The sequence below is a fragment of the Spizellomyces punctatus genome (genome assembly GCF_000182565.1).
Source record: "Spizellomyces punctatus DAOM BR117 chromosome Unknown supercont1.7, whole genome shotgun sequence".
NCBI classification, from domain to species: Eukaryota; Fungi; Chytridiomycota; class Chytridiomycetes; order Spizellomycetales; family Spizellomycetaceae; genus Spizellomyces; species Spizellomyces punctatus.
Genome location: NW_015971543.1, coordinates 811,397 through 838,916, shown reverse-complemented (window position 1 = coordinate 838,916; position 27,520 = coordinate 811,397). Strand labels below are relative to the sequence as shown.

The window sequence follows — 27,520 nt, the reverse complement described above, 5'->3', positions numbered from 1 at the left end:
AAGTCAAAGACTTTCAATTGTGGTGAGATGACTCAGTATCCCCATGGTAACGAGGAACGCGCTTCGCTCATGAAGCGGACTCTACGCATCTTGCGAGTTGCATCCTACTGGTTCATGTCATGCTACGATCGTCCAAGCGGGACCGTGCGTCTCGAGCTGATAAGAGTTTGAACCACGTCGGACCCAGGTCCTCATTTCAGCACGACGCCGGCGACAAGCATGACGATGAGATTACGAGTCGCAAAGAAGGACCCTCACAGCGAAGACTCTTGAAGCTCTACCTATTACTCTTTTGCTATCGTGCAGCCAATGCTCTTTTCGTTCGTACTTATTATGATCCCGATGAGTATTGGCAGGCACTAGAAGTTGCTCATAAACTGGTCTTTGGATATCCTTTCTGATATTTTCTAGTTCTCTAAATATAAGCAGTAAATGTCCTTAACCAGAGCCTTGTCTTTTTTCCTTTTTTTGTTATGATCGAACACTTACGGGTATCTTACGTGGGAATGGACACATAAGATTCGCGGATTCGCACATCCATTGATTTTCACTTTCATTTACAAAACGCTGGCGGTTTTGGGATTGGATGAGACAGAACTTTTGGTAACGAGCCATGTTCTGATTTGCTCGTCAACCAATAAGTCTTTGATACTTGGTTTGGTATAGATTGTAGCACCACGTCTCGTCCAAGCGGGATTCGCTGCCGTGGGTGATATCTACACGTATTTGTTGGCATACAGACTCTTTGGTCATGGTGCTGCCAAATGGGCGGTATGTACGGTTTGTGATGGGATACCTGACACTGGATCTTGATGTTCCTATATCCATCGTTGATGTAGCTCATGTGTTCCGTGTTGTCCTGGTATACGTTTTTCTGCGGGATTCGGACTTATTCGAATAGCATGGAATCGGTCCTCACTGTGGCTGCTCTCTACTATTGGCCGTGGACTAGTGAGGGGAACCTCAATCATATGCACCGAAAGTATGACGGTTACATGACCGAATCAATGACTTTTGTGAATAGTTTAATCATTTTGGGTTGGTATAGGCATTTTCGAGTAGCTTTAGCGGTTGCATCCCTTGCTTGTATTGTTCGCCCTACGAACGCAATCATCTGGTTGTACCTGGGCGTCAACCTCGTTTGGAAAAACATCAGAATGTGGAAGACAATTGCATTAGACGCTTTAACGCTGGTGTAAGCTCGTTCTTTAATGTATTGTCCTTGGAACATCCGTAACGAGCCCTACGACAGGTTCCTTGCGTTGCAAACGTCCGTCCTCATCGACTATATCTTTTATAAAGAATGGACTGTTGTCCCGTACAACTTTATCCGGCAAAATCTTGTGGAGGGCATCGCATCCTTTTACGGGAACCATGCTTGGCACTGGTACTTTTCGCAAGGATTTCCTGTCATCACTTTCAGCTTTCTCCCTCTCCTTGTGTGGGACACCCTCTCTACCAAAGGTCACCAAGCTCCAATGAGAGGCAGGTTACTGAGGCTAGTGTTGTGGACACTCAGTGTTTACACCCTCTTGCCGCATAAGGAGTTCCGCTTCATTTTTCCCATACTACCGCCTACCATTGCCTTAACTGGTGCGGCTATCCATAGGATTGAGTCTTGGACGGACAAGGCTAAAGCAAGGAGGTGTCTTTATCGGAACCGGATTCCGCTGCTCGTCACGTTCCTGGTGATTACGAATGGATTAGCGGGGTACTATTTAGGCATCCTTCATCAACGTGGAGTCGTAGATGTGATGAATTGGTTGCGAGAGGAAGCGGCTCATGAACGAATCGACGGAATTTTGTTTCTCATGCCATGTCATTCGACCCCATTTTATAGCCATCTACACCGAAATGTGTCGATGCGATTTTTGACCTGTGAGCCCCCTGTCGGGTATGATGTATTGCTCCAATGCATATTTAATTAGCTTATTCACAGGCAGTTCTGATTCTTTAGGATTGACCCAAGCACGTACCAAGATGAGGCAGATATCTTTTATCAAAGCCCCAAGTCATTTATAGAGAAGTATTTTGATCCCAATATGAGGAGCATCGGGGTCTCCACGACAGCCTACCATGACGACACCATACCTGTGCCTGGTCAACATTGGCGAATACAACGATTTTACTGGCCGAGTCATGTTGTCATTTTTGAAGCACTATCGAGGGATATGCTCGATATTTTCAAAGGGTCGAACTATGAAGAGGTCAGATAGAGGTACCGGAGCAGTGATATATATATGTATCTAACGGGCTATGTATTCTAGTGTGAACGATTCTTCAACTCGCATTTTCACGATGATCCACGAAGAAGAGGCGATGTAATCGTTTATTGCCGACGCCTAAGCAATGAGATACACACGAAATAACGGCTATGGCCATCAACCTTGGTTCTAAACTTTCCCTAAAATGAACCAACCAAGACCCTCTCTTTCGCCTATGTACATGCTATTCTTGCAATCTACCCACATTGAACACGAAATCAGTCAATGCGCTACTCCAGGAGGAGGGCGGTCGATGGCGAGTTCCACACCATGGTTTAATGGCACTACCTCGCTTCCACAATATTTACATTTCCTGGCTTTCTCGGGAATCTCTTCTAAGCACCAAGGACAATCCCGATATCTCTTCAAGAACTTGGATCCTTTGTGCAAAAGCTTTGTGTATGCCTTTATGAGAAAGAATAGTATCACTGCGATAAGGAAGAAATTGATGATACGTTGGATAAAATGCCCGCTGTAACAAGAATTTAATGGTGAGACAGTTAGACAATATATGAACACTCGTACATACTAGTTGAACGTAATTGCACCGACTGGTCGCCAATGTTCTCGTGTTAGACATTCTGCTGGCTTGAAGCTATGCCAAGAATTTCGGATACCTACCTGCATGTGCCTGCTGTGGGGTCTTTGGATCTAGACACAATTCTTCATGTTGCTTGCACGCTTCCGAATTCATATCAGGGGCCTTCAGAAGAATGAACGCATCTTCCAGCTGATTGCCCACAACCAAAGATAGGATAGGGGACAAGAGATCGTCCACCAAGGAAGTGACAATGGAAGAAAATGATGCACCAATGACAATACCAACGGCCAAGTCAACTACTTTGCCACGATTGATGAATTCCTGCGGCGAAGAAATGAATATAGAAGTCTGGACTGCTATTTCTTTCTTTTTTTTTTTTTCAAAGGGAACTTACTTTAAAGTCCTCCCAGTTTGACCGAGTCACTTCGCGTGCCATTTCGGCCGCTCGTGGGAGGAGCGGTTGATGCTCGGTGGTCCTCGGCGGCATATCGACGGCCTTTGTATGAGAGGAAAGTTGAGCGCAAGATGGTCGAGTGCAAGCTTTGAAGGCAAACGGATCTGATGAATCATTGCTGACGTCAGGGTCCGACAGGCACGTGGACTGGATTGTGACTCATCGCTCGTGCTTTTCCCAAAAATCACCTCGATGCTCAAAGGATCTTGCGGAGCTCCAAGAAATTATCGGTTAACAATATCGCTTTGAGGGGTTTGCAACTTTGAGATCGGTAAAGCAGAGTAGCGATATTGGTAGGCTTGGGTGCGACCGATTGCCGGCTCAGAAGCGTTTTTCCTACTCTTCAGCGATTGCCAGGCGGCAAGCCGCCAAATGCCTGCTCACAGAATTGGAGTCCGGGAAGGCGACATTCGACAGCGCTTTTTTCGTAAAAGCCAACAATCTCCCTTGGGTTATATCCACGCTGGTGCTCGTCGCTCATGGCCTCAGTGCATTTGTAAGCGTAACCTCTCCGGCGTTCCTGGACGAATAGGCGAGAGGATTAAACAGACGACAGATCAGGCAGAGTTTCCATTATTAAGCAAAGGATGTAGAGGGAAGGTGCCTGTGAAAACGGGAAACTCTGGGGGCGAAGTAGCAGGACGAGTTGCGCATCGAGCGGGCGTGTTTGGGGTAGCAGGCATGCGATACAACTTCCATTCAATCATTCGTCATTCGCGATGGAGTCGAGGCGGGATAAGAGGAATGGCGCATTGGGCCGATTTTGGGCACAAAACAAAGTCTCAAGCAACAGCAGGAGAAGCGAATTTTCCACATTCCACAAGCGCATCAAAAGAGAGTCATGTCCGCCCAGTCGTTGCGTTTCGGCGCAACTTCATCCCTCATAGTCAGCTCCAACAGTCCTTTGCAAGCGAGACAACATACCCCTATTATATTTCTGACGCAAATCGCCGAACATTGAAAGCGATAACGCATGTAGAGCTATCTCCATACGCAAGCAGAAATATCATTCTAGCATCGCCACATCCTGGGGCTCCACTGTTTCTGGAAAACACCGTCAAAGCCGTGGCTTTCGATCTTGGAGCAGACGTATTGACCCTCGATTATCACACCATGCTTCAAGCAGTCCGCGAGATTTCTGGCAAAGAGTCCCCAAAACCGTCGGGCAGAGAACGAAGCAGTTTTGTGACAGGTGAGTTATTGACTACATTAACGGTCACATCAGTCGTCGTCTGAACCAAATGTGAGGTGAACTTACGAAACTTGTAACACCAGGCCGTACAGAAAATCCAGAGTACCTGCAAGTTTCCGAATCATTTTCCCCTGCAATGTTCAACACAGTTACCGCGAAGGAAGCTGAGGGTATTGATGATGAAGACGAGGAGTTTGATGATGAGCATGATATCGAAGAAGATGACGATGATGTAGATTACCATGCTGTCGCTTCTGGTTCACGGAACTTGCCATGGGTAGGCAATTATCGCGCATCTGAACCGACACATCCTCTGGTGGTTACTTTCAATGTGGGGGAGCGGAACGGAAAGACGGAAGATTGTTCCACCATGAGTGGTACCTCCGAGGCACCTTCGTCAAATCGGGTATCGGAAGCCCATATTAGTCCTATAGCCGGATTACCTATAAAGATATCTGTTGCTAGCGCACCGTCTCCGCCCACAGCACTTCCAGTGGACACTCTTCTCGCCAACATGCACAAGGATGCGCTTGGTAAAGGATCTCATTATGAGGAACCTCTAACTAGCTTGGAGCTGCGTGAAGCATCGAAAGCCCTCGTAGACTTCATCAAGACGACATGTTCCAGTTTTCCAAAGTCCTTGTTAACAAATTTACGATACCCTCGTCGATTAATTATCTATGTGAAAGACATGACGGATATTTTGGAAGTAGGAGGCGAGAGCGGAAAGCGGGTAGTACTGAGCCTTCTTGATGTGGTGGCTCGTGTTAGACATAACATTCCCGTGGTGCTCATCGGCGGGTGCTCACCAACACTACTCCATCCGGGCAACCTTGATCGAACGGTGGAATTTTATGAAGACTTATTTGAAGGGTCTGTGCGAGCGTCGGGACGTCTTTCACCAGAGCAGGAACGTATCTGGACTGAAGGAACCCTCTTCCGCACGCCTTTGGACCGAATGACGAAAGATTTTGAAAAAGTGGAAATGCTGCCTCCGGCCCCTTACTTGTTGTCTGACAGTGAAAATACTGCAACAACGGCTGACAAAGAGAAGCTTGGGATCTGGCTGGAAACAATGCAAAAAGATTTACGCCGGCGAATTAAGGAGGTCAACTGGCAAAGGGTGGAGGCAATCTGCGGCCAAAGAGGTGTGACAATACGAGGTTTAGATGTATCTGCTGTCACAACAGAGGACGCGGATCGCAATGTTGTACCGCCTTCTTTGCAAGGCGGGCTGCACCTGTTGGAGCAGTCCATCTGGCCTCGTCATCGTGTCGAGAGACTGGTGTCCTTGGCGATGGGCTTCAGGCTAGAGCTTGCTAGTGGTGGTGAGTCTTCGGGACGGGACGATCATATGTTGCGAGGACCTTTGGATCTGTCGGCGAGACACTTTGCTGAGGCACTCCAATTGATGCGAAATGGGGCGTCCCAAAGGCCATCGAGCAAATCGGTTGAAGGTGCAGAGCAACGCGTCGTGCCGGCGAGGACTGGAGAGCAGCATGAGGATGCAAACGCCGTTCAGGAGCAGGAACAAGCGGCGAAGACTGAGGTAGCAGATTCGGACACTGTTCTACAGCAGCTGAAAAAGGACGGGATACGGGTTGAATCAGCGTGAGAAGCGTCTTGTCTCTACTGTTGTCAATCCAGGTAGGCATTGCACAATTCATATGTCGAATCGACCTTGATGATCTTACTTGTGGTCATCTTTATTAAGATGCCATTAAAACAAGCTTTAACGACCTGATTCTTCCAAACTCAACGAAGCTAATGCTTCAAACTGTCGTCACGCTACCTCTTCTCAGACCCGATTATTTCGCGCAAGGCATTCTGTCCCGAAATGCCATAAACGGTGTCCTCTTGTTTGGACCGCCGGGAACGGGAAAAACCATGTTGGCCAAAGCTGTAGCGAAAAGCTCGGGAGCCCGCTTCATGAGTGTGGCCCTTTCTGACGTTTTTGATAAATATGTTGGGGAAGGAGAGAAAAATGTCAAAGCTGTTTTCACACTGGCTAGGAAGCTCTCTCCTTGCGTCGTGTTCTTGGATGAGGTGGATGCGCTTTTTGGAGCAAGAAGGAGCGATGCGGCCCACGCTAGTCGACGGGAGATCATCAACGAGTTTATGAGCGAGTGGGACGGGTGAGTAGCGTGCCTTAATGAATATGCAACTGAGAGTTGAGCTGACACGTTGTTAGGTTGACGTCGAATAATGCGGGAATCCTCATTATGGGAGGTGTGTATAATTAGATAGATGGGTATATTTGATTTCAGCGCACCGGGGTACTAAGGTGACATCATCACTAGCAACCAATCGGCCGTTCGACCTAGATGATGCTATCCTGCGAAGGATGCCACGACGTGTATTAGGTGCGACATTTTTATGTTCATTTGTCTGTAGTCACTAGTTCCAATATGCTGACTCTGAATTGTAGTCGACCTACCTAACGAAGAACAACGTGCTAAAATCATAAATCTGCACCTCCGCGGCGAAGATGTTGATGCATCCTTAGATGTCGTTGATCTGGCTAAGCGCACTGCGTCCTACTCTGGTAGCGACCTGAAGAACCTTTGCGTCGCTGCGGCAACCGCGCGAGTCAAAGAGTCTCTAGTCAGGGAAGCAAAAGCGGGTACTGCGGAAGATGAACAGGCAACTACAGAGGATTTACTGAAAGAACTGGACAAGTTTGAGGATATTGCCAGCGTTGTTGCTGCATCCGCAACGACATCTACTACTGTGGGTCGAACTCCACCTATGGGTCGAAAATCGGCTTCCCGTGCCACTACTGTTCCCTCTGCGGCTTCGAAGCTCGGTCCACTTAAACACTCACATTTTGACGTGGCATTGAAAGAAGTACCCCCCAGCTTGACTGATGAGATGCAGACATTGGTCGAACTGCGCAAATGGGATGAAATGTATGGAGAAGGAGCTGGGAGGCGAAAAGGGAGTGCAAAGATGGGATGGGGATTTGATATGGGTATGCTGGGCCAGGATGGCGAGCGGAAGCTGGAACTGGAGCGGAGCAAACCATTGGAGAGAGAATAACATATATTTAGTGGTGCATTTTTGTATAGATAATTTGATATTATGGCAGAACGTATGCGTTACGTGGGATATTTATGTTACTGAGCATGACAGAGTCGCATAGAGGACGTACTCGCTGTATCTCGGATAACCGGGCTTCGGGTCCACCGACTGTAATGAGAACAGCAAGGGTTGCTGGGCTGTCTGTGATCCCTGTAGTACCGCCCACATTTAATCGGTAGAGGTCTCTTCATCTATAGTAGGTCTGTAAACACTTGGCATCAGCTCCTCTCGTTATCCTTTATCATCATCCACTCGTCGCCCTCGAACTGGAATCTTTACGGCCTCTGCTCTCATGCTGAGATTCGGTTCTACTGGCGCACGGTAGCCCTTCCACCACCTATACCCCGAAAACAATGGTGGCGAGGGATGAATAGCTTCTAGTCGATGTTCCTTTATCAATCCCTCATCATCGAATACATAGACGAACACTCCTTCATATACTGATCGTGGAGTGGCCAGGATATCCATGTTATTGGCAATCAGCTGGTGCCGAGGGGTGCCTTCGAATATCCATCGCACAACTAATCGCACTCCACTTCCGTCCCCATCAAGTTCCGATTGCTCAGGTTCAGCATCCTGGGTTTTGTCGCCAGCGGCCCTTTCTGGCCCACGCATCTGCTGCATCTTGATAATGTTCAATTCACCCTCGGCAAAATACATCCTCAATAGTGTTCGGGTGGAGCCAGCAAGAAACTTGTACCATCGCCGACCACGACAGCAGAATTTCAAGTGGTAAGGCTCCGTGAAAGCCACTTCTTTCGAGTAAATATCAAACGTGGTCAGCCCTTGCTCCATGAAACTTGGTAGATCGTCTCGCAGGATGCGAGTGGCTGTTCCAATGTTGATATAGTAATCGGGATCGTGTTTATCGGGGGAGGCAGACGCGGGAGATGTAGCCTGACGATGGCTCACCATCCGTGAATACATGTTCTTTCGTTGAGCCAGACAGGAGTTCAAAGAATGGAGAGTGGCGGGAAGAGTTATGGGTGGTACGCTTCGGTGGTGCGTATGCCTTCTACGATGTTGATAGAGCAAGCATGTTGCGGGCAACGGAGGGGAGTGAGCCCACGTTCGGGCGGTGCGCGTACATTCACCATGTGCTATAACTACATTGCAAAATCGGATACTGCGAACACCGGATGACCACAAAAGTTTGCCCATGCTAATACAATGAACCGCTTTCGTGCTGGCAAAATCAGTCAATTAGACAACTGGCCGTGACCATAAAATAAATGCGAACCTACTCTGGACCTCACTAGAAGATAGGCTGAGATGACCATATGAGTTTTTGTTCGTTTGCGGGAGTGACAAGTCGAGTCTTTCGGTGGTCGCCGTGCCAGATCGTGCGTGATGCGTCGGCGGAAGAGCGCATTGTCGGAATTTGAGGTGGAATTGGATGATGATTCATCGCCCCACGTGCCATTTTAGTTGCCATAACAACCAATGACTCAACCAACAGTCGAAGCGTTTTGTTCAAAGGTTTGCCAGTGCATTTGAACTGCTGCACAATGTCGGCGCCGATGCGATCACAAGTCTTGAGGGCTTACAAGGATCTTCTTAAAGCTCAAAGGAAGACCTTCGACGCGGATGCTGCTCAGATAAAAAGTTGGTACTCGTTGCGACACTCCGTATTTGTCGCATAGTTTAATAATTGTTATTGTCTTGCTAGATGCTCGGCTGTACACTCGCCAACAATTCCTTCAGCAAAAGGACGAAACAGATCCTGAAAAACTGGCGAAACTGGTAAAGACGGCACAGCAGGCTGCGGTTATCATCCGAAAGAACATTGTACAAGGTGTAAAGAAAGAGAAAGCCGACGAAACCTATGGTAGGCATTTACATGTTTGGAAACTCGCCGAGTCATTGGAGGATACCTGCATCTTTGAGGGCGCTCATGTGTTAACCGATATCTTTCTACTTCACTTAGTTCTGAAGTTGGATGAAGAGAAGGAGATAAACTCTAATGATACCATAAAGCTTGCTGGACAGCGGCAACCTGCCCAACGGACCGGAAATGCGCCTCAACGGTGCTGTTCAGCATAAATATCAGCAACCGATAAGTTATCCTTTTTTAGATAGAAGTGCGACTGTATATAGAATACTATTATTTTATTCAACCGAAATGTTACTTCTTTTTCCCTTTCGCATCTTTGCTTTTCACGGATCGCTCTCTCTCCTCCTCCTTCTCTTCCAGTTTTCTCAGCTTTGAATTGATCTGGTCCTCCTGGGTTTGTAGTCTAGTCAACAGCGTTTTTCGTAGCTCGTCTATTTTGGTGGATAACGTGGCAGTAACAAACGCGCTCAATTCTCTCGCGGCGATTTCTTGCGGAGTAGGTCGTCCTTGTCCTGGTACATGAGAGAGAAGAGTTATGAGTTTGAGCCGATACCTATGCGCTCCATTTGCGAAATTTTCCTACCTGACACCTCCGGAGTCGTTCCCTTAACTTCACTTTGTTCCGTTTCTTTCACAACAGTTTCCTTCGCATCAGTATGTTGTGGTGTTGCTGCAGGTTCCTTGACAGGTGGGATTTCTAGGTTTCCTCCACTGCCAACTACCTCAACTTGGGGCTGCTCGGATTGTTGCACGTCAACCCCGGAATTGTCGATGGCAGGGTGCTGGGCTCCTTGTTGCTTCTCTTCTGGAGTGGACTGCAATGCATTCATTAGCGCTAAATCTTTTCGGTACTTCTCACGAACGAAGCCAACCTCGGTGTGCAATGTCCCTTCCGCCTCTAGACCAGCACTGCCCGCTATTTCCTCTTCGCTTTGCTTCTTATCTGGCTCTTCGTTCACCAGATCATTATCAAAGGATAGCTCCAATCTCAATTTCTTTGTGAATGCGTACTTGTACATTAGATAGTGCCGAAAGTACCTGCGGTCATTGAAAGTTGAGATCAACTGGCAAGGCAGCGAAATTCTACGCAACTTACGTGTTTACGGCATATTCGGTAATGGCTTTCACCTCCGCAAGGGAAAATACTTTTTGACTGTATGGCGGGCGATGGACGGAGTGGTGCAAAAGTACATCTTTGAAGAAGGTATAATCCTTATCGAGATTAATGAAGGGTGAAGCTAAGAAAGTCTTCTGCTTGTGAGTAATTATACAAATAATGGCAAGTAAAATCCCTTGGGGTTACACACCCATCGCTTTGTCGTGCGTCGTCTTCATTATAGAGAAGAAAGCTGATGCTTGCTCAGGGGAGAAGTGTTGGTCTTTGGCAAACCTGCACAGAAGGTAAGCCATTTGACAGCTCTGAATATTCCTGCAATGTGACCCAACCTGAGGTTATAGTAATAAAAGTCTAACAGAATAGCGCCCCTCTGGGGATCGTCGCCAATCTCCACAATTGATGCTAGATATCTACAAGAGGCCAGCGTGCAGACCGAATCAGCGAATTATTACAAATATTTACATCAGTGCCTAGATACCTCAATGCCTCTTCACCGGTGCTGATCGTGTAGAAATCGTACACTTGGTTCATCGAGAGATGCTTCCTGTATGAAATAAGTTTAACTTAATGTCTGCAAGATTGTTGTGTTGGCTTTCACATACCATGTCAGAGTTTTGGACTAATCCGATGCAGCATGATTCCCCATTGAAATTCAAGTGAGACTTGACGACAAGGCGATCGACGGTGAACGGTTATGACCTACCATTATGGAATGGGACAGATCCTAGAAACTCCTTTTGCAAATTTTGTGTGATATCTAGAGATATATCATAGGAATCGAATGGCAAAAGCACTTTGAGGTCGGGTGTCGGATGTAGGAGACGATCGGCTTATGTAAGGCATTATTTCTTTAGGTCAGCAAAAGCTTTTGTAGTTTGACAACTCCCTCGACGGGAAGAACACAATGAAGTTTTTGATGGTAAGAACATAAATACGTACGTAAAAATTCAAAAAATGCTGGCATGAGCCGCCGTCAGTTCCATCATCATAATGACAGATTGTATTGAAAAGGATTTCGACTAAAATCAACTACATACTATCGAATAAAAAAAACTGTACACGAATCAGTTTCTACGCCGCAACAGTAGATATCAGCGCATCCCATCTAGGCCTCCCTCAAAAGGACTTGTCGCCTACCGGACGCTGGAAGTGTCTCTTCCCTCTCAAGGGCCCTTGCTACAAATCACGAGCTTCATGTGATATCTGGTAGGTACATATTTGGATGATTCGGGGATGATCTAACCGGCACATTGTGTCCTGCTCCTGCTGATCGGATAAAGACTGTGGCTATACGTCCTCAGCCGTTTCCTTCCTGCAGCGACTTACCCATAACCCTCATCATGCTTTTCTTGACACGATCCCCGAAAAGCGTATGTAATGCGAGCACTTCCTGTCCTAGCCTCTCACGCTTATTTCTGGCCTCAGATATACTTCGTTGCAACGTAGCAATCAGCTCTGACTGACGTCGTCTCATTTCATCCCAATCATTTCGCTCTTCATCCAGCTGGGTTATTTCCTCTTGCAGAAAGCCGCATTGCTTTTCCATCCAAGCGTTTTCTGCATCCAACTTTGCGATTTTTCTAGCGGCTCTAATTTCCCGGACAGCACGATTTTCCAGTCGGTCCAAATATCTCCTTTCACGATCGTGAAAACGCTTTAGAGTAAGTTTCATGCGCTCTCGGCGGTCATTCTCCTTCGCACTATTATCGATAGCTTCTGTATTTTCATTTACGTGCATTCGTGGCGCTGTCGCTCCCTTTTTGCTCTTGTGCTTCCGTGAAGCTCCCCCACGTACCTTGGCTCTTGTCGGAACACTCGAGTGTACTTCCGTTGACGTTTTCTGTTCGACAGAACCCTCCATTGACTCACTCTCGTTGACTGGATCGAAGCCATGCTGTTCCAGAGGAGATACATTTCTTGACTGCATCTTGCCTGTAGCACTCCCAATATTCACGTGCAGTCGCGCCGCTGTCGCTCCGTTATTGCTCTTCTGTTTGCGTAAAGCTCGTCCTCGTACCTTGGTTCCTGTCGGAACACTGGAGTGTCCTTCCGTTGATGTTTTCTGTTTCACAGAACTCCCTATCAGTTCACCCTCATTGACTGGATTGAAGTCATGCTGCTCCAAATGGGATCTCTGTCTTGACTTCATCTTGCTCGCAGCACTCCCAAAGCATGCTGCCGATACGCCGTCATCTTCGGCAGATCGGTTGGCAGATTGACCATCCGGCGTAGGTGCCGTCTTCTTTGGTGGTGCGACAACTGTTTCGCGGCAATGCTCCAATTGATCCCAGACATCGTACTGCTTCTCTGAAACGCCATCCTGCGCCCCCTTTGGATTTGGCGATGGTGCGTGTTGTAGTTGCCAGGATTCCATCTGAAAGGTCGCAGCCATTACAGTCTCCAGTTCCTTTGCGAGCGCTTCTTCGTCAGCAGCCCGCTCGCAATCATCCAAATCATTGATCAACTCTGCATTATCAAGGCATGCGGCAAAAGATGCGGGTAGAGAAAGGGGGAATTCGTCCAGATGGCTGTCATCTATGAGTTGACATGGATGTGCATCTTGATGTTCTTGGTGTTCTGTCGCTTCATAGGTAGCGCGCACCCCACCAGATATCTCTTTACCGTTTGCATCTACATAATCTTTACAGCCAGTATATGCTTCAGATGCATTTTCGAAAGATTGCCGTTCCAGAGTCTCTTTTTGCCGGAACTCTAGCTTTTCTGACTCTTTTCGATTGACGATTGCACAATGAGACGGCGCGGATGCACTCGCCATGCGGCTGTTGGGTGACTGTGAAGGTAATTGTGGGTGTGGAGGCGTCCAAGCCGAAACAGGATTGTTGTTTAGTATCTTCTTGGAAGGCGAACCAAGTATTTGTGGCCTCTTTCGTCTCTTACTGCGCTCCTTCTGAGGAGTCCCGGCGATGATGTCGGAGGAGTTGGTCTGCGGTAATCGCGTTGTTAGTGTATAAAGATAATAAGCGTCACTGGCCTCAATCCCCACACTAGTGCATACCGTAGTTGTAGGCTGTGTATCTCGACCTAATTCAGCACAAGTAGAGGATGTCGTGCGAACAGGTTGTTTGCCCAGAGCGACTTTGTGTGGCCGCTTTACCGTGTTCCCTCTCTCAAAACAGTCATCGAACGAACCGACCGATTGTTTCCTTCGTTTGGTCCTCTGTCGTCCCACATCCTCGCCAATCAGACTTTTTGAATCATCCTCTCGTGGACGTTTCTGTGCAGCTCTACAATCTACACGAAGACACTGAGATCCGTGCGGCTGGTTGTTCACAGTGCTATGTATGCATCATACCATCTATAAAGGTCGTCTTCCTTTCGGCTTTGACCGGTGAGTGAACTCCAACGAGAATACGTTCCCCATCATGGAAAGCATCTTGAACGGTACAAGAGCCCGGAACCACGCTGCCGTCTTCGTTCCAGAGGGTTACCCGCTTTCCAAGGCCAGATTCTACAAAGCTACTCCGTAAATCCTCTACTGTTAAACCCGGATCGGATAAACAAATGAAGGCGGGCTCTTTCAGTAGTGGCTCCTCCGCCCAGGTTGGAGAGGAAATTGAGTGCACTGTATGAACATGAACAACCAAATGGAGTTTGGGACTGATCCCAGAAGACTGCAGTAGACCAGATGGTCTTTTACCAAGCATAGTGTGCTTAGCGCTTATATATTGCGTTGTGGGACACAGGCTTTGCCAGGAAGCTTTGCCAATAGAAATGGAACGGCCGCCCACTGGCTGATGAGTTCCACGTCTTTCTAGTCAATCTATCATGCACTGACAAATGATATCGGTCAGAGCTTCATCATCCTCAAGCAGATATTCGATCGTTCGACGAGAAGGGTACGGCAGGAAAAGACTTTGGGGCATGTCGGAAAAGTGCTATGCTAAGCAGCTAAGCAGAATTGCATCCGCACTGGAACCCATTCCAGGGTAACAATCTGCAAGGTTTTCTTCTCGTCTCGCTCTCCAAAGGCCTCCCATCACTGATGAGACCCAAAGGTACGTACGGATTGTTGGGGAGAGATTCGAGGCGGTCCCATGGCGATAGTATAGACCTTTGTGTGCGGTGATGAGAGTTAAAAAGAATCGCTACTCTGAAACCTTTTGAGGAGAGATTGCAATATACTCTGAGCAATTGCCGGCGGGCAGCCCACCGACGACTTTATGTGTGCTTGAATACTAATTCAAATCTACTCTTATCCCACTACCAGGGTACGACAAGTTCTGTTTACTCGAGAATGTTCATGCACACTCAGTTTGTAGCCCCTACATGTCTTGTATTTGCATTTCTCCAATACAATTATTTCGCTTGCCCCTGCACTTGCGTTCGAGGACACTGTATCCGTTTCAGATGGGAGCAATCTGGGTATCGGCGTGCACTATCGCATCTGCCAATACACGCAAAGAAACATCTATTCCCCACAAGCTGCCCCTTGAAGCTATTACTGATACTGACGATACTATGAGCAGTCTACATCATCTATCTATCTACTCCGTATACCTCATTGGGATTTCCTAGGCGGCGTTCGGATGGGTGGGGACCTTGCTGCAACACTACCACCCGACGCAAGCCTGCGTATAGGCTTGGATAAGTATGGCGCACTACCAGGGTGACTGACTCTCGCCCTGTTCAGTCTGGAAAGAACATCTCCCTCAGATGTTGCACTCCATGGTCGTACGCTGATCGCGTCAATCAGCTCTTCTTCTGTGCCAGATCGGCTCGGCGATGGTGATGCAGATGATGGCTTGGATGATTTGCTGTTGCTTGTGGGACGATCGCGAGACGGACTGGACGGAATGAAGGAAATGGAAGGTGTCACCGGGCCTGCGACTTGCGTCGATGTGCCTCCGGACATCAATGACCGCCCGATCACAGGCTGTACATGCGGCGGTGGAATTCATCATTAGTAACCAGTACTATTGTTGCCAGAAACCGTTTGCCCACCTTATCCATTATCCCTTGATTATGATTCAGCTCCATCTCAATGTCATTCGCAGTAGTAACCATAGAATTGCTCACAATACTCGGTTGCAATGGTCTCGTTTCCTGGGCTACATTGGTCGCTTCCGGGAATAACATCATCGGTGTTCCACAAGATACCTCATGATCTGCATCATGTGGAGAGGACGGGGATTGGCCCCTTACGTTCATCCCTTGTATTTCAGTGTCGGCTGTCGTGAGGAGCCTACTCTGTTGCCATATTGATACCCGTGCCTTTGGATCTGTTTGACTTTTCGGCACTTCCGCCCGTGAAATGCTCCTGCGAGTTACAGTCGATCCGAGAGCAAGCTTTCCTGCTGAAGGCGCTCGCTGACAGGCTGAGGATCGTCTGCTCTCAGATATAGTTCGACGGCCGTGTCCTTTGACCGTTGCCTGCTTGCTGTCAGCATGTGACACCGAAACCCTACTAGCGGTTCCTGACGATATTCCGTCATTAGATAGGTTTAGGCTTCTTGATTTCGCAAAACTATTGGTGGAGTGTCGATGCTCCGCGTTTTCTATTGAGCGGTTACTTGTTCCCCGGCGAAGGGGTGCGGGATGACCTCGGAAGGCTCCCATGGAGTACGGCGGCAGTTCACTACCCAAGGCAAGGTCAAGCTCCTCCTGAAAATCATGAAGTTACATTGGAAAAACGAAAATGCAAGGTCGTTACTCCGCACTTACACTGCTAAATCTGTTGGAGACAGCTCGACCGCGCATATATATCGCAAACTCCATGGACCCATGACCTTGTAGTAATTCTTCCTGTTCAGCTCTTTCCTCTTCCTCTCTTTCCTCTTGCCTTCTCCTGTTTTCCTCTTCCTCTATCTCTTTACAACGTGCCTCTTCGTCTAGTAACATTTGCAAGGTCAGTCCTGCGGTATATGCAGTCACTTCTTTATCGGCAGGTGGCCGGGGTTTGTATACTTGCATTGCAAGTTGTAGCAGTTCTTCTTGTCGTTTTGTCACTCTTTTAACGTGCTCCTGGTCTTGCAGCTGTAGAAGGCTGGATAGTCGAACCTCCCATCCGTGTAGGATACGATCGTGCTCCGCTGTGGCTGCAGCAACTTCCTTCATGTGTTCCTCTTCCAACACACGGATTTTCTCTTCGTATGTACGTTCCAATTCATCCACGACTGCAAGTTCGTCCTCATCTTCTGCATCAGATTCCACTTGATCGCCCCCGTCTTCGGAAGGCTGCGATGTATCTTCAATGAGCGTATCCAATGCTGTTGACATGCTCCGCATCATTGCGGTTCTCGAACTGCCCAGTCGTAGCGTCCCAGTGCTCCCACTGACGGAGGTTCGATGATGCTGTGTAGTCTGCGTCCTTGGCCTGGAATCCGGAGATACGTCTTCGTCTAAAAATTCTTCAAGCTCTGATATTTGTCCTCGCAACCAGAAGATCTCGTCATCCCGCTTTGAGAGCATGGATTGATATTGGTCAACCACATCCACCGTTCTCATACGTGCCTCATCTGCCACCGCGATCTACAATCATACTCAGTCAATTGGAAATATCTAGGTCAGCTTTGTCCTACTCACTTCCGCTTCGCTGAGAAGGCCCTTCCTTTTGAGCAGCAAATAAGCTCTCGCGATGGAATATCGCAGGCGCTCCTCTTCATCCTCCATCTGTCGGAGTTTACTAGCAACCTTTTCGACCCTTGCCTCTCCGCGCCGGATATCGTCTCCCAGCTGCTCATCGGCTTGATGCAGAGCGTATGCATTGTAATTCTGTATTCAAGAGTTTGTCTAGCAATTCCTTGGTGGTCTCAAGGCATTGGGGTGGCAGTATACCTTATGTGTTTGCAGCAATTCTCTTACAGCCCCTTTGAGCTGAGCTTTACAGTCCTGTCTCGCTCTATCCACCTCAGCACGGTGATTTTGTTCTAATGTCTGTAAACGATCTTTGATTGTATCGTATACCTGATCGACCAGCATCTGGATCTTTGAGTCTTGATTGACTTGCAGCATACACCGTATCACATCCAGTTCCTAGCAGTCCATCGGTTCATACGAGTCCATCTCAACAATATAATGGATGCACGTTTGTGTGGGCACACTCACCCGGTGAAAAGTCTGCACCATCCGATCCATCTCATCAAATGGAAGAAGATCTTTGTCTTCCGTCTGATTACTTTTATCAGCAAGAATCAATCCTCGTAAAAGGTAGGTCCTGGAGTTCTCGACTTCTGTGAGAACCTTCTCCATTGCCCGTCGTTCCCGGTTGCCATTATCATCCTCAATATATCTGGCACTTGATGGCCGGCTCCGATTCGCATTTTGAGGACTCCCTTGACCACTTCTGTTGACATATCTGTAAGGAGAGAGTGGACGGGATCTGGTCCCAAACTCTACCGTGGACATGATTTTGATACTGTTCTGATCTGCTTTAAGTCCTTTCGATATGGTCTTGATCTTGACCCTGAAATATCCCCTCATTTGATCGAATAGGCCCGTCCCAATCCAACTTCACAATCCTTAAATTGGCAGATCCAAACTTATCACACACACATAGTCAGACGTAAATACGACACATACGCATTCCACCTTCCCGGATTTAAACCTTTCCGTCTCTGGCATTCCCTGTAAACAATGACTGCTGTGGCAACATCCTTTATTCCATTACCAATTGGGAAACGCCCCTCGTTTGATCGGAGCAACCAAAGCTCCGCCAGCAGTCTTAGCAGCCTTACGTCTTCGGCGGGCTCAAGTTTGGAAAGCATGAACCTAGATGATATCCTGCCGAGACATTCTGACCCATCACGCCCATACTCCACTTTCCCCCAGAACACCGCCGCAAAGACTGGTCACTCTGCGAACTGGCGGCCTTCCAACAGAATGGTTTCACCCAAAAAACTAGCAATTCGTTACCAAAGGCCAGTATTAGTCCTTTTTTATGTCGCGGAGGATACGGGTAGGTGATGGCTGCATGAACTATAAGCATGCATTGAAATGGAACTAATGGATCAAATTACTCTGTGATCAGGTAAATCACGGCGACGAAGCATGCCACTGCGAGGACTGGATAAGAACAATGTCACCGATGTTGTGCAACATATCTATGATAGGCATCAGCAATATCTGGGCACTGTAAAAGTTGAACAGGTATTTTCATATTCCTCCCTTTCATCGGGAATGGGATGGACGCTGATCAACGCGTGCTTTCGGTTCAGGTGAAGCGGATTGTTGACCGCATATACGCCGAAGAGGTGGAAAGTCGACCTCAGGCTTCCAAAGAACCTGGGAGTGTCCCGATACAAGGTCTCGCAACAGAAGCGCCCGCGTGGCTAACAAAAGGCCCTTCTCTTGTCAACACTGGCTCACACCTCGGAGCTCTCCCACTACCCAAGAAGCTAACCCCTTTGACCACCCTGCAACCACCTGCGCGAGAATTGCCCCCACTATCCAATTCAGTCGAGAAAGAGAAGAAGCAACCAGCTGCCGATGCGGAGGTAGAAACAGTTGCCGCGAAAGCCCATCAGATTGATGGAAATTTGGATCTGAACAAACTTGGGTAAGAGAACGCGTTCCTCCTTCTTGGCCAACAATTCGTTAAAGAAGATGCTCAAAGGGACGAGGATCTAGCCAAGATCAAGAAATCCATGAATGATGATTTTGAGAAAACCCGGATAAAACCTGGTGATCCAGGATACGTCTATGATGTTCAGGTAATCAGTTAAATGCACATTACCCAAGTGTTCCGCTGCCCACGTTTGAAATCAGAAATCCTTCGGTCCACCCGTTGAAGACAACGAATGGGACCAGGAATCAGAAACCGACGCTGGCAAGCCCATCGCAAACAACGCTACCTTCCCATCTCTTTCCACATTGAAGCCAGCCACGACTGGCAAGGTACTCAAAGACGTCGATGATCTGCTGGAAGGCGAAGATTTTGATATCGAAGAGGATATAGAGGATATTGACGAGGGAATCCTGGAGAACAATGAAGAGGATGACAGTAGGAAAGGGGAAAGCTCCAATCATAATGATAATGTCTCGGCCAGCGGAAGTGAGTTTGACAAACAAGAAGTAGAAGGTTCCGAAAGGAAGTACAACTATTCCGAGAACGAAGGCGATCTTTCGGCCGAGCTTGGGGAAGAGGCAGACGAGGAAGCCGAGGTAGAAGACGAAGAAGACGAAGAAGACGAACAGGAGGAAGATGCTCCACAACCGCAAGAACAGGAGGAATCGACGTATAGGCGTCGCCGCGTCTCGGTCGCTTCCCGTGAGGAGAAGAATCTATATGCCGAATCTGTTGAGGAGCTCTCTCACAAGTGGTCGTCGGACTTGAACGACGTGGGCGAAGAAGAAGGCGATGAAGATGAACCGAGTGAGAAGGAAGACAATTCTGAAGCCAATTCAGAGGAAAAAAGAAACGGAGAGCCGCAAATGTCTGTCCAAGATTTCAAGGGCGAGCCACTCGCCAATGACAACAATGTAAGTGCGAGCATGGAAGAACTCAACTCTGGTAGACCGTCCTCCCATGTTCCCAGTGATATCGGCGAACAAGCAGAAACTCAATCAACCGCAGATCTGGATGCGGTACTCGACATGTTGGATTCAGACGATGAGGAACATCGGCCATTCTCCTCACACATTGTCCAGGGCAGTAGGCGCACCAGTTCCGTCAGCGAAATATCTCGCAAAAGTGTTGGCAGACGACCGCTTGCACTTGGGCGAGAAGAGGCTGATGCAATCGGAATCTCTGATTCCAACTACAGACATCGTCCATCGCCCCTACAGCTACCCGAGAAACGCGAAGGCGAACTTGAGGAAACCGTTCCTGTGCCGCTGCTTCCAGACGCAGATGTAGAGGCCAAAGCAGCTACCAAGGGTGTGGGACTTCCCAAACTCTTGACTGTCGCTCCAATTGTCTCGGCAACCACTCCTGCACCCGTATCCGCTTTGACAATAGAGCCCTCTCCACAGGCACCCACATCATCGGAGGAACCAATTGATGACGAGATCGCAGAAGAAATCGTACCAGAAGAAATAGAAGACGAAGCACATGAAGCAAGCGATGACGAGCATGTGGACAACACAGCCAAGGGGCACGTAGTGGAATCTGCTCAACAGAACGACATACAGAAAGACGAGAGGGATGTAGCCTCGGCCAACGAAAGCGAATCCCACCATGAATCCCAGACGTCAGCAAAGTCTATTCAACCTCCAAAGAAGCTAGCGCCACCAGGTCTTCTATCACCTGTTGCGGATCGGGCATCATTGGATAAAAGTCCAAACTCGTCGCCATGGGTTAAAGGCAGCAGAGGATGGCTCTCCGACATTGAGAACGCTCCTCGTGTTCCAGGTCCACCTTCCGATGACCGCTTGGCTAGTGAGGACGAGGAAAGTTTGCATTTCAGCGATGAAGATATTGAATCGCTGCCCCTTGGAGATAACGAGGAGGGAGCTAGGGGCATAAAAAATACCACTTCCGCGGGATCCAAATGGCTTAAATCGGAAAACACCATACCCCCGTTGAGTGCGAATGGCAGTGATCACGGTCTAGAAAAAAAGCAGTCGGAAGCTGACGACGAGTACTCGTCTGATTTTGGTGCGGGACACACAGATGACGAGATTGAACTGGATGATAAGGACATTGACGACGGGGAGATAGTGTTTTCCGACGATGCCATGTCATACGATGAAGGCGGTGCAGAGCCCGATGACGATGATGATGCATTCTGAACATACTTTAGCCACTTTTGTACATTTGTTGGGAGGAATACTTATATCTCAATATCCCAATTTCCCACTACCCTATTTTACCGCTAAGGTTCCATCTGTATAAAATGCTGTAGTGCAATGAATGATGTCCTACTCCCCGAATTGAAATGCATTCCGGTATTCCTTATATACACCTGCTTCATGACGAGTCCAAATCTAAATACGGGTGGCAATCCAAATCGCCGCCTTACAGCCCTGCTGAATCACTGCAGTCAACCCCGGGTAGACTGGCGCCTTCTTTGCCTCATGATCCACAGCCGTATCCAGGTGTTCTAACTCCTCATCACGAAACTGTTTGATGACTTCCCTGAGTTTATCTACTTCAGGATGGTCGATCTTCAATAGCTCTCTTAGCTGGCTGAAAAGAACATAAACTTAGATCGCGCCCTGAGATATGTCAGCCAAACATATGGCTAGCTCACATACTCATTATAATGTTCCCCAATCACCGTCTCAACAGCCTCTGTGCACGCCATGGCAGCCTCCTTGCCCAACAACGCGGTGCCCGCTCCTAGAGCGTATCCTGCAACCTCCCAGAAAGGTCGCAGCGCCGTTGGTCTTACTCGATTTGCAGCAATCATGTCGTCAAAAACCTTGAGATGGAATTTCTCCTGGTCCCACATGTGCTGTTTAGAGTAAGGGTGAGTAATGTTTAGACAGGATTGGAAACTTATAGTTCACGGCACACCTGCACTACAGGCCCCACTTTAGGGTCCTTACCCAGAACCGCCATCTGTCCCTTATAAATCCAGTTGGCTCCTAGTTCGCCTGCGTGGTCTACTCGAAGCATCGCTGCGATGAGATCCTTTTCCTTTTCGGTGAGCGGCCGCTTCACCCGGGGTCGGGGAGTCTCGCTATGTTCTGAGAAAGTGGAGAGGGAACGTGCGCAACATGGTTGGAGCCGAATGAGTTGACGGGTTTGAGATATTGGAAGTCGCATTGGTAGTGCCGACATGGTGGACGAACGAATCGGCAGCAGTGGGCCGTGCAAAGTCAGTATCATGCAATCACCGCGTTTGGGTTGCGATGGCCGGTAACCAAGGCCGATAAGTCATTCCCCGCCACATAGTTGGTATCTATTAGAGAATTACACCCTAACCAACTAAAAAGTACTCTACTCGGGCAGTCACTATATTCACACTTCTATGCACACTCAAAAGCTTAACCAGATACCACGAGGGCTGCGACGAAATCAATCACGAGTGAGTGAGTGGAGAGGAACTTATGGATTTCCAGCTGAATAGCGACAACAGAATGCTTTTGCTGTTCTGCGCGTATGATGACCGTCAAGGCAATAAGCCATCTGGAAGCCTACACGCATTCCGCAAACAAGTTTGAAGGAAACACTCAGATTCCACTCTCATCCCGTTGAAGATTGCTTCGCATCGCTTTCCTCGACGTATAGCTGCATCTATCCAGACCGTACCAAAAGGCACTATCAGCAAATGTTATTGCACAGAAAAGAAAGAGATACCACCGTACCTTGAGCAACCCAGCATCCATAGTTTTCAGAGGGATAAGGGAGGGTGATGTGACTTCTACATCCGTGGGTTCACTAGGCACCCAAGGAGCTCCCTGCACAATACACAGAATCATGCGCGAGTAAGTAAATCATAGCAGTGGAGAACATAGATGCTCGATTACATACTGTCGATACGCTGGTCGGAGTTGGATGGTCCCCTGCCAGTTCTACCAATAATACAAACGAGCAATCTGTGCATAGATTATTAATACAGTGAAGTGGAAAAGATCATGACCGGACGAGCTTACCTGGAGGATTGGGATTCAACATTGAATCGCAAACGGCAATCTTGAGCAGAAACGAGCGCAAGTATGCTTCCACATCGGATGTATTGATCGTGGTTTGGGCGCTGTAGAGACGAAAAATGACAAACTTGTTCTAGAACATAAACGGTGGCCAGCGGTACATACTGTTTCCTTACACCCTCCTCAATGCCCTCCATCAAGGACCGTATCTGAAACGTGAACTTTTCGACAACGTTCCGTGCTGGATCATGTATCGCTAGATACACTTTTGAAACGACTCCCTGTGGTGGATGGTAAAAACAATTAACTCTGCTCAAATACACATTCAAAAGTGAACCTCTCCAACGACCTTTTGCAGGTCCGGTTTGATCCCAGCCAGAACGTCCCGTATATACCCATTCAGAACGGGATGCCGTGACATTCGAACGGGAACATTATATTTCCGTCGTGGTTCAAAGATATCGGCGGGATAGATCTCTCTCACGTATAGCACGTAGTGTATGGCAACTTCGAGGAACTCGAGAAGGGTGTCTGGGTAGTGTTCGTCTTGTTAGGAATTGCATGAACTGCTAGTAAACCATGCTTGCAGAACGTACCGACCAATTCTGGTTATTCAACGTATTGAGCACACATAATGATATCAACTGTTTTGGAACATAATAAGCTTACCATGATAGTTGAGCGTTGGAGCGGTTACAGGCGGCATCGCTCCAAGAATTCAAAACGAAAATGAAAGAAATCTCCAAACGAAACCTCAAATCTCACATGTCTTTTGATTCGGAGCGCGTCGCCATTCATGAGGCAAAGGGTGGTGGGCTTTTGGGTGGGATCTTATCGCCATTTTGAATGGAAAACTGCAAATAAAACGACATCTCGAAGAGAACGGGGGCCTTTTATTTTGTTCAACAATCCGTCAGCAGTTTCTGCGACACTAACATTTCTCACTGTAGCCATGTCATCCATGTTGGAACTGGCAGTTGCTGCGTTGCAATCCCTTGGTGCTGTTGCCTTTGTAGTAGCTGCAGGATGGGTATATGCTCTTTACGGTTATTTCCCTCTCTCCATGCAGAGGGTAAGAGCTTCTGTTCTGCGATACTATCGCGGGAGAACTCACTTTCTGGTTTGCAGGATCTGGCGCGCTTGGTGGTCCAACTTTTGGCGCCGTGTTTGTTGTTGGTTTCTATTGCCCATACTGTTAGTTGGGAGTCATTTCATCTCTGGTGGCCAATTCCAGGTGGGTTGACTAGTTCATTACGTTGTATGTTGGATTCGGTGCTGAATTTCGGGAACCTAGTGCTGTTTTGCGCGTTGACACTGGCCTCCTTCATATTTGCGGTGGTACTTTCTTTCCTCTTCCGCATCCCCCGTAGTCGGTCGCACTTCATAGCATCTGCAGCCATGATGAGCAACACAAACAGTTTACCAGTAAGTGAACATTTTGGATGCCTGAAAAGTTCCAAGATTAACCATGTTTGCTTCGTAGGTTGCGTTGATGCACAGTCTAGCCCGCGACCCAGGCTCACGGGCAGTTCTGAATCCCAAAGCGAGCGACGCAGACGAAGTGGCACGGAGAGGAATCGCCTTTGTCCTATTTTTCAGTTTGTTCTCCAATATTCTTCGATGGACAATTTGCTATCAGTTGCTTGCCAAATGTCCTGGAGATGAGGAGCATGCCGCCGTTCAGGAGCATGAAGGGGATGCACAAGTAACGGACTTGATTGCAAAACAAGAGGAGGTATTTCCCGGGGATGCAGGTATTGTATCAGGATAATGAACATTGCGTGATTGGCAATCAACAGCTGATAGGTTTGACGGATGTAGTCATTGCGGAGATTCCAGACGCGGATCCTCAAGTTCACGCAACACGCCTCCGACGCCGCTCTCAGATCTTCAGCATTTCTGCCGACGTTGATTCCTTTGCCGCGACAGGCTCCGCACACACGGCAAGCCCCACAGAGCGAACGCCTCTCATACTACCCAACCCCGTTCCGGGGCCCCAACTGATAGACTCACCCACAGAGTCCGTGCCAGATATTCCACCACGCAGTCGTCTACGAGCGCTGGGCACTCGTTTGTACGATCTTATGAATGCTCCTTTGTATGCCGCCCTGCTGGCCCTCATAATCGGCCTGATACCGCCCGTAAAGAGCCTCTTTTTCGGTCCAGATCACGGCAACACTGGCCCTCTTGAAGAGATCGTCACGGACCCTCTGTACAGTCTTGGTGAAGCGTCTGTGCCTATCATCATCTTGACGCTTGGAGGACAGCTTGGGAGTATGGGGAAAGTGGAGCATGTCGATACCGCGGCGGAAGGCAAAGACGTTGCCTTGGTCATTTTGGTGAAAATGATCTTGACACCAGCGGTCGGGTTGCTTATGATTTTAGGCATGAAGCCGTTTGTTCCTTTGGTCCAGGATCCAACATTTGCAATGGGTATGCACCATTTTCCTCGTATTATCGGTTCATTACGTGGTACATGATAGCTAACCCGGCCCTGCATATTAGCCATGCTACTCTTGGCAGCTTGTCCCACTGCGCTAAATCTCATGAACATAAGCCAAGCCCACCGCAACCACGAGACCGTGACTGCTAGGCTCCTCTTTTGGTCCTATCTCCTTAGTGTACCCATTTTGACAGCGTGGGTCGTGGCTGATTTGATTATTTTAGAAAGGTATTGGACAGTATAGTCAATGTGAATTGGTACATGTACATTTGTGGGGGTGCGAGTTGGCCGGGCTGTTGTCGGCATTCGGATGTCTGTATCAAGCACTTGCTGAGCATGCTGTATCTAGAGAACTGTTGCGCTTACGTATATGAATAAAAATCATCGTATCAGATACAAAGGGTTTGATAGAGAAGTCCACCAGCATGTCGTGGGTCGGGTGGTTTCATATCGACGCTTTTGCCCGTGACGCCCAGCCCAGATCGTTTGGTTTCCACCTCCCGTCGTTTGGCCTCTCGGTGAAGAACTTCAGTTAGAGTCAGGTGGGATAAGCTTGGGGACGGTGTTCCCGATTTCGAAACGGGTAGAGGTGGCAGAGGGGATGAAGGTGTTGTTGATGCTTTGGATTTCGGACGTCGAACGCTCGGACTCCTGCCCCGCTCCACCTCAGAGTCCATGTCATCTTCCCATTCCTCCAACTCAGCCTCAGCGACTAACCCCAACCCCAAATTCCAGTCCACAGATAGATTCAATTCCTTAGAGAGTTCCAAATTCCTCTCCTCAAACTCTTCCACAATCGTTTCCAGTCGCTCGATCTCCACCTTTGCAGCCGCGACTTGAGCGTGCAATTTCCTGTTTCGATGGATCGTTTGGAGAGTCTGTACGGACATTTCATCCAACTCTTGCTGACTGGCCACACTTTCGACCCCGAGAACGATTTTATCTGCTCTTTGGCGGGTACCTTCAATGCTTTGTTCGTGCTTTTTGTACAGACGGTCAATTTCCGTTTGATGGCGTTGTATTTGTACTGCGTGGGTTGCGCGGAGGCCGGCCATGGCGTCTTCAAGAGAGGTTCTGCTTGCTATAAGGAGGCTAGAGTACTCTGTGGTTAAGGCCGAGAGGCGGTTGGAATGTCTGGTGAGGGTGTCATAGAGAACTGTCGTATAATAGAGATGAGAGAGATGACATGTTAGTGAGCATTCTTGGAGGATGAAACAAAATGTTCCTTTACCTTCAATGTCTTCTCGCTGTTGAATGAGTTTAGCGTCCAGGTTGGTGTCGAATGCTCTACCGATAGACTTTTCTCCATGCATTTTATCGATTTTGGTTGACATGGCGTCTGTCGTGTCAATGAGATTCCGCATATGGCTGTACTGGAGCAAGACATACGTGAGAAGAGGAAGAGAAATGGGAAGCGGAAGGACCTTACCCGCTCTTTCTCGACACGTCGAAGCTTTTGGCGAAGACGTGTGGCTTCTTCCTTTCTATTTTGTGATGGGTTTTGTTTTAGGCTTGTGTCAAAATCAAATGGGTGGGCGCTGGGAACAGCAGAATACTCAACTGTTCCAGTAACCAGGTTCTATACAAGAGAATTGACTGCTTGCGAGCTTCCACCCTAATATGCCAAAAACAACTATACGTCATTCCTCAGTCTCTCCCAGCGAAACACATATCGTCTACCAACATAACAAAGACCATAACGGCACTAGCCTGCTCCTTTCCCATCTTCTTTCCACGGCCCTTGGAACGAGACCGAGACCGCGATCGCGATCGCTTCTTCTTGCCACCCTTGCCTTTTGCTTTGCTTTTTTTCTTAGGTGGCATTTTTGGTGTGATGTGAGCGGATCGGCAACATGTGCCAGTTAAGCGTTAATACCAAATGCGTGAATGCGTGTGTGAGTGGATCATTTCAGAACGTATAATAATAGTATCTCAGGGTGTGAAATGTTGAAAATCTCCGATGTTCGGTCACGGTACGAATTAAAAATGACCCCCAAATATCGAATTCTCATCGTCAAATAAAGAATAATGGAACATAACCTTAAAGGCCCCCCGTTGATGAACTACCAAAATCATGTCTGGACTACTGATTCAATCCT

At 48.1% G+C, this 27,520-nt stretch overlaps 13 protein-coding genes across 15 annotated transcripts; 5 read left to right on the top strand and 8 right to left on the bottom strand.

Annotated features, from left to right (window-relative positions):
* Positions 1-102: 102 nt before the first annotated feature.
* SPPG_04633 (uncharacterized protein) lies at positions 103-2,788 on the top strand. The gene is made up of 8 exons (XM_016752869.1): positions 103-388; positions 486-603; positions 667-771; positions 840-982; positions 1,049-1,195; positions 1,253-1,894; positions 1,958-2,207; positions 2,268-2,788. Exons 1-8 carry the CDS (start codon positions 120-122, stop codon positions 2,367-2,369), a joined length of 1,776 nt encoding a protein of 591 aa, XP_016608347.1. The 5' UTR covers positions 103-119; the 3' UTR covers positions 2,370-2,788.
* On the bottom strand, positions 2,303-3,353 carry SPPG_04632 (large conductance mechanosensitive channel protein). Its single transcript, XM_016752868.1, has 4 exons — positions 3,200-3,353; positions 2,886-3,126; positions 2,794-2,815; positions 2,303-2,736 (listed from the first exon to the last, which is right to left on the bottom strand). Exons 1-4 carry the CDS (start codon positions 3,290-3,292, stop codon positions 2,487-2,489), a joined length of 606 nt encoding a protein of 201 aa, XP_016608346.1. The 5' UTR covers positions 3,293-3,353; the 3' UTR covers positions 2,303-2,486.
* A 278-nt stretch (positions 3,354-3,631) lies between these two features.
* SPPG_04631 (uncharacterized protein) lies at positions 3,632-7,490 on the top strand (the record flags this gene model as incomplete). Its single annotated transcript, XM_016752867.1, has 7 exons — positions 3,632-4,451; positions 4,535-6,000; positions 6,062-6,098; positions 6,166-6,586; positions 6,643-6,680; positions 6,752-6,814; positions 6,880-7,490. The coding sequence occupies 7 exons, from the start codon at positions 3,632-3,634 to the stop codon at positions 7,488-7,490; spliced, it is 3,456 nt and encodes a 1,151-aa protein (XP_016608345.1).
* On the bottom strand, positions 7,476-8,899 carry SPPG_04630 (uncharacterized protein). Its single transcript, XM_016752866.1, has 2 exons — positions 8,777-8,899; positions 7,476-8,718 (listed from the first exon to the last, which is right to left on the bottom strand). Exon 2 carries the CDS (start codon positions 8,691-8,693, stop codon positions 7,764-7,766), a length of 930 nt encoding a protein of 309 aa, XP_016608344.1. The 5' UTR covers positions 8,694-8,718; positions 8,777-8,899; the 3' UTR covers positions 7,476-7,763.
* A 123-nt stretch (positions 8,900-9,022) lies between these two features.
* Positions 9,023-9,679, top strand: SPPG_04629 (uncharacterized protein). Its single transcript, XM_016752865.1, has 3 exons — positions 9,023-9,137; positions 9,202-9,360; positions 9,460-9,679. Exons 1-3 carry the CDS (start codon positions 9,041-9,043, stop codon positions 9,573-9,575), a joined length of 372 nt encoding a protein of 123 aa, XP_016608343.1. The 5' UTR covers positions 9,023-9,040; the 3' UTR covers positions 9,576-9,679.
* On the bottom strand, positions 9,658-11,189 carry SPPG_04628 (uncharacterized protein; the record flags this gene model as incomplete). The annotated part of the gene is made up of 9 exons (XM_016752864.1): positions 9,658-9,878; positions 9,950-10,181; positions 10,239-10,404; positions 10,463-10,604; positions 10,674-10,756; positions 10,813-10,893; positions 10,962-11,027; positions 11,086-11,102; positions 11,187-11,189. 9 exons carry the CDS (start codon positions 11,187-11,189, stop codon positions 9,658-9,660), a joined length of 1,011 nt encoding a protein of 336 aa, XP_016608342.1.
* Positions 11,190-11,780: 591 nt separating this feature from the next.
* SPPG_09211 (uncharacterized protein) lies at positions 11,781-14,148 on the bottom strand (the record flags this gene model as incomplete). The annotated part of the gene is made up of 3 exons (XM_016757368.1): positions 11,781-13,427; positions 13,500-13,735; positions 13,797-14,148. The coding sequence occupies 3 exons, from the start codon at positions 14,146-14,148 to the stop codon at positions 11,781-11,783; spliced, it is 2,235 nt and encodes a 744-aa protein (XP_016608341.1).
* Positions 14,149-14,767: 619 nt separating this feature from the next.
* On the bottom strand, positions 14,768-17,879 carry SPPG_04627 (uncharacterized protein). Its single transcript, XM_016752863.1, has 6 exons — positions 17,549-17,879; positions 17,279-17,476; positions 17,027-17,215; positions 16,166-16,972; positions 15,446-16,105; positions 14,768-15,377 (listed from the first exon to the last, which is right to left on the bottom strand). The coding sequence occupies exons 1-6, from the start codon at positions 17,846-17,848 to the stop codon at positions 15,003-15,005; spliced, it is 2,529 nt and encodes an 842-aa protein (XP_016608340.1). The 5' UTR covers positions 17,849-17,879; the 3' UTR covers positions 14,768-15,002.
* A 125-nt stretch (positions 17,880-18,004) lies between these two features.
* Positions 18,005-21,311, top strand: SPPG_04626 (uncharacterized protein). Its single transcript, XM_016752862.1, has 5 exons — positions 18,005-18,398; positions 18,471-18,589; positions 18,658-18,998; positions 19,056-19,152; positions 19,208-21,311. The coding sequence occupies exons 1-5, from the start codon at positions 18,077-18,079 to the stop codon at positions 21,170-21,172; spliced, it is 2,844 nt and encodes a 947-aa protein (XP_016608339.1). The 5' UTR covers positions 18,005-18,076; the 3' UTR covers positions 21,173-21,311.
* On the bottom strand, positions 21,109-22,215 carry SPPG_04625 (uncharacterized protein; the record flags this gene model as incomplete). The annotated part of the gene is made up of 3 exons (XM_016752861.1): positions 21,109-21,569; positions 21,638-21,837; positions 21,900-22,215. Coding segments are annotated over 3 exons (718 nt in total), but the record flags the coding sequence as incomplete, so codon positions are not given.
* Positions 22,216-22,262: 47 nt separating this feature from the next.
* SPPG_04624 lies at positions 22,263-23,735 on the bottom strand. 3 transcript variants are annotated; one of them, XM_016752860.1, is made up of 8 exons: positions 23,648-23,735; positions 23,575-23,583; positions 23,328-23,509; positions 23,144-23,259; positions 22,982-23,082; positions 22,860-22,924; positions 22,694-22,786; positions 22,263-22,622 (listed from the first exon to the last, which is right to left on the bottom strand). In XM_016752860.1, the coding sequence occupies exons 1-8, from the start codon at positions 23,682-23,684 to the stop codon at positions 22,572-22,574; spliced, it is 654 nt and encodes a 217-aa protein (XP_016608337.1). In that variant the 5' UTR covers positions 23,685-23,735; the 3' UTR covers positions 22,263-22,571. The 3 variants fall into 3 exon arrangements, with proteins under 3 accessions (XP_016608337.1, XP_016608335.1, XP_016608336.1); XM_016752858.1 differs by having other exon boundaries at positions 23,579-23,735; XM_016752859.1 differs by having other exon boundaries at positions 23,328-23,583.
* An 18-nt stretch (positions 23,736-23,753) lies between these two features.
* On the top strand, positions 23,754-25,817 carry SPPG_04623 (uncharacterized protein). Its single transcript, XM_016752857.1, has 6 exons — positions 23,754-24,050; positions 24,107-24,212; positions 24,273-24,403; positions 24,462-24,732; positions 24,800-25,411; positions 25,484-25,817. Exons 1-6 carry the CDS (start codon positions 23,775-23,777, stop codon positions 25,663-25,665), a joined length of 1,578 nt encoding a protein of 525 aa, XP_016608334.1. The 5' UTR covers positions 23,754-23,774; the 3' UTR covers positions 25,666-25,817.
* On the bottom strand, positions 25,627-27,496 carry SPPG_04622 (uncharacterized protein). The gene is made up of 5 exons (XM_016752856.1): positions 27,106-27,496; positions 26,983-27,036; positions 26,851-26,905; positions 26,653-26,794; positions 25,627-26,577 (listed from the first exon to the last, which is right to left on the bottom strand). The coding sequence occupies exons 1-5, from the start codon at positions 27,243-27,245 to the stop codon at positions 25,811-25,813; spliced, it is 1,158 nt and encodes a 385-aa protein (XP_016608333.1). The 5' UTR covers positions 27,246-27,496; the 3' UTR covers positions 25,627-25,810.
* Between the last annotated feature and the right edge of the window lie 24 nt (positions 27,497-27,520).

Coding starts and splice junctions, on each gene's coding strand:
- SPPG_04623 (XM_016752857.1), top strand. CDS start 23,775: ATGAGGCAAAGGGTGGTGGGCTTTTGGGTGGGATCTTATCGCCATTTT. Junction 24,733..24,799: donor GGTATTTCCCGGGGATGCAG/GTATTGTATCAG, acceptor TGACGGATGTAG/TCATTGCGGAGATTCCAGAC. Junction 25,412..25,483: donor GGATCCAACATTTGCAATGG/GTATGCACCATT, acceptor CCTGCATATTAG/CCATGCTACTCTTGGCAGCT.
- SPPG_04622 (XM_016752856.1), bottom strand. CDS start 27,245: ATGCCACCTAAGAAAAAAAGCAAAGCAAAAGGCAAGGGTGGCAAGAAG. Junction 27,037..27,105: donor GCCGTTATGGTCTTTGTTAT/GTTGGTAGACGA, acceptor TTGGCATATTAG/GGTGGAAGCTCGCAAGCAGT. Junction 26,906..26,982: donor AGAACCTGGTTACTGGAACA/GTTGAGTATTCT, acceptor ATCACAAAATAG/AAAGGAAGAAGCCACACGTC.
- SPPG_04627 (XM_016752863.1), bottom strand. CDS start 17,848: ATGTCCACGGTAGAGTTTGGGACCAGATCCCGTCCACTCTCTCCTTAC. Junction 17,477..17,548: donor TGGTGCAGACTTTTCACCGG/GTGAGTGTGCCC, acceptor ATGGACTGCTAG/GAACTGGATGTGATACGGTG. Junction 17,216..17,278: donor AATTGCTGCAAACACATAAG/GTATACTGCCAC, acceptor TCTTGAATACAG/AATTACAATGCATACGCTCT.
- SPPG_04630 (XM_016752866.1), bottom strand. CDS start 8,693: ATGGGCAAACTTTTGTGGTCATCCGGTGTTCGCAGTATCCGATTTTGC.
- SPPG_04629 (XM_016752865.1), top strand. CDS start 9,041: ATGTCGGCGCCGATGCGATCACAAGTCTTGAGGGCTTACAAGGATCTT. Junction 9,138..9,201: donor GGATGCTGCTCAGATAAAAA/GTTGGTACTCGT, acceptor TTGTCTTGCTAG/ATGCTCGGCTGTACACTCGC. Junction 9,361..9,459: donor GAAAGCCGACGAAACCTATG/GTAGGCATTTAC, acceptor TACTTCACTTAG/TTCTGAAGTTGGATGAAGAG.
- SPPG_04626 (XM_016752862.1), top strand. CDS start 18,077: ATGACTGCTGTGGCAACATCCTTTATTCCATTACCAATTGGGAAACGC. Junction 18,590..18,657: donor GCACTGTAAAAGTTGAACAG/GTATTTTCATAT, acceptor CTTTCGGTTCAG/GTGAAGCGGATTGTTGACCG. Junction 18,999..19,055: donor TTGGATCTGAACAAACTTGG/GTAAGAGAACGC, acceptor AGATGCTCAAAG/GGACGAGGATCTAGCCAAGA.
- SPPG_04633 (XM_016752869.1), top strand. CDS start 120: ATGCTACGATCGTCCAAGCGGGACCGTGCGTCTCGAGCTGATAAGAGT. Junction 772..839: donor ATGGTGCTGCCAAATGGGCG/GTATGTACGGTT, acceptor TCGTTGATGTAG/CTCATGTGTTCCGTGTTGTC. Junction 1,196..1,252: donor TTAGACGCTTTAACGCTGGT/GTAAGCTCGTTC, acceptor GCCCTACGACAG/GTTCCTTGCGTTGCAAACGT.
- SPPG_04632 (XM_016752868.1), bottom strand. CDS start 3,292: ATGCCGCCGAGGACCACCGAGCATCAACCGCTCCTCCCACGAGCGGCC. Junction 3,127..3,199: donor CAAACTGGGAGGACTTTAAA/GTAAGTTCCCTT, acceptor TCTTCGCCGCAG/GAATTCATCAATCGTGGCAA. Junction 2,816..2,885: donor CCCACAGCAGGCACATGCAG/GTAGGTATCCGA, acceptor ATTGGCGACCAG/TCGGTGCAATTACGTTCAAC.
- SPPG_04624 (XM_016752860.1), bottom strand. CDS start 23,684: ATGCCGCCTGTAACCGCTCCAACGCTCAACTATCATG. Junction 23,260..23,327: donor TCAAACCGGACCTGCAAAAG/GTCGTTGGAGAG, acceptor CATCCACCACAG/GGAGTCGTTTCAAAAGTGTA. Junction 22,787..22,859: donor CTCCGACCAGCGTATCGACA/GTATGTAATCGA, acceptor TGTATTGTGCAG/GGAGCTCCTTGGGTGCCTAG.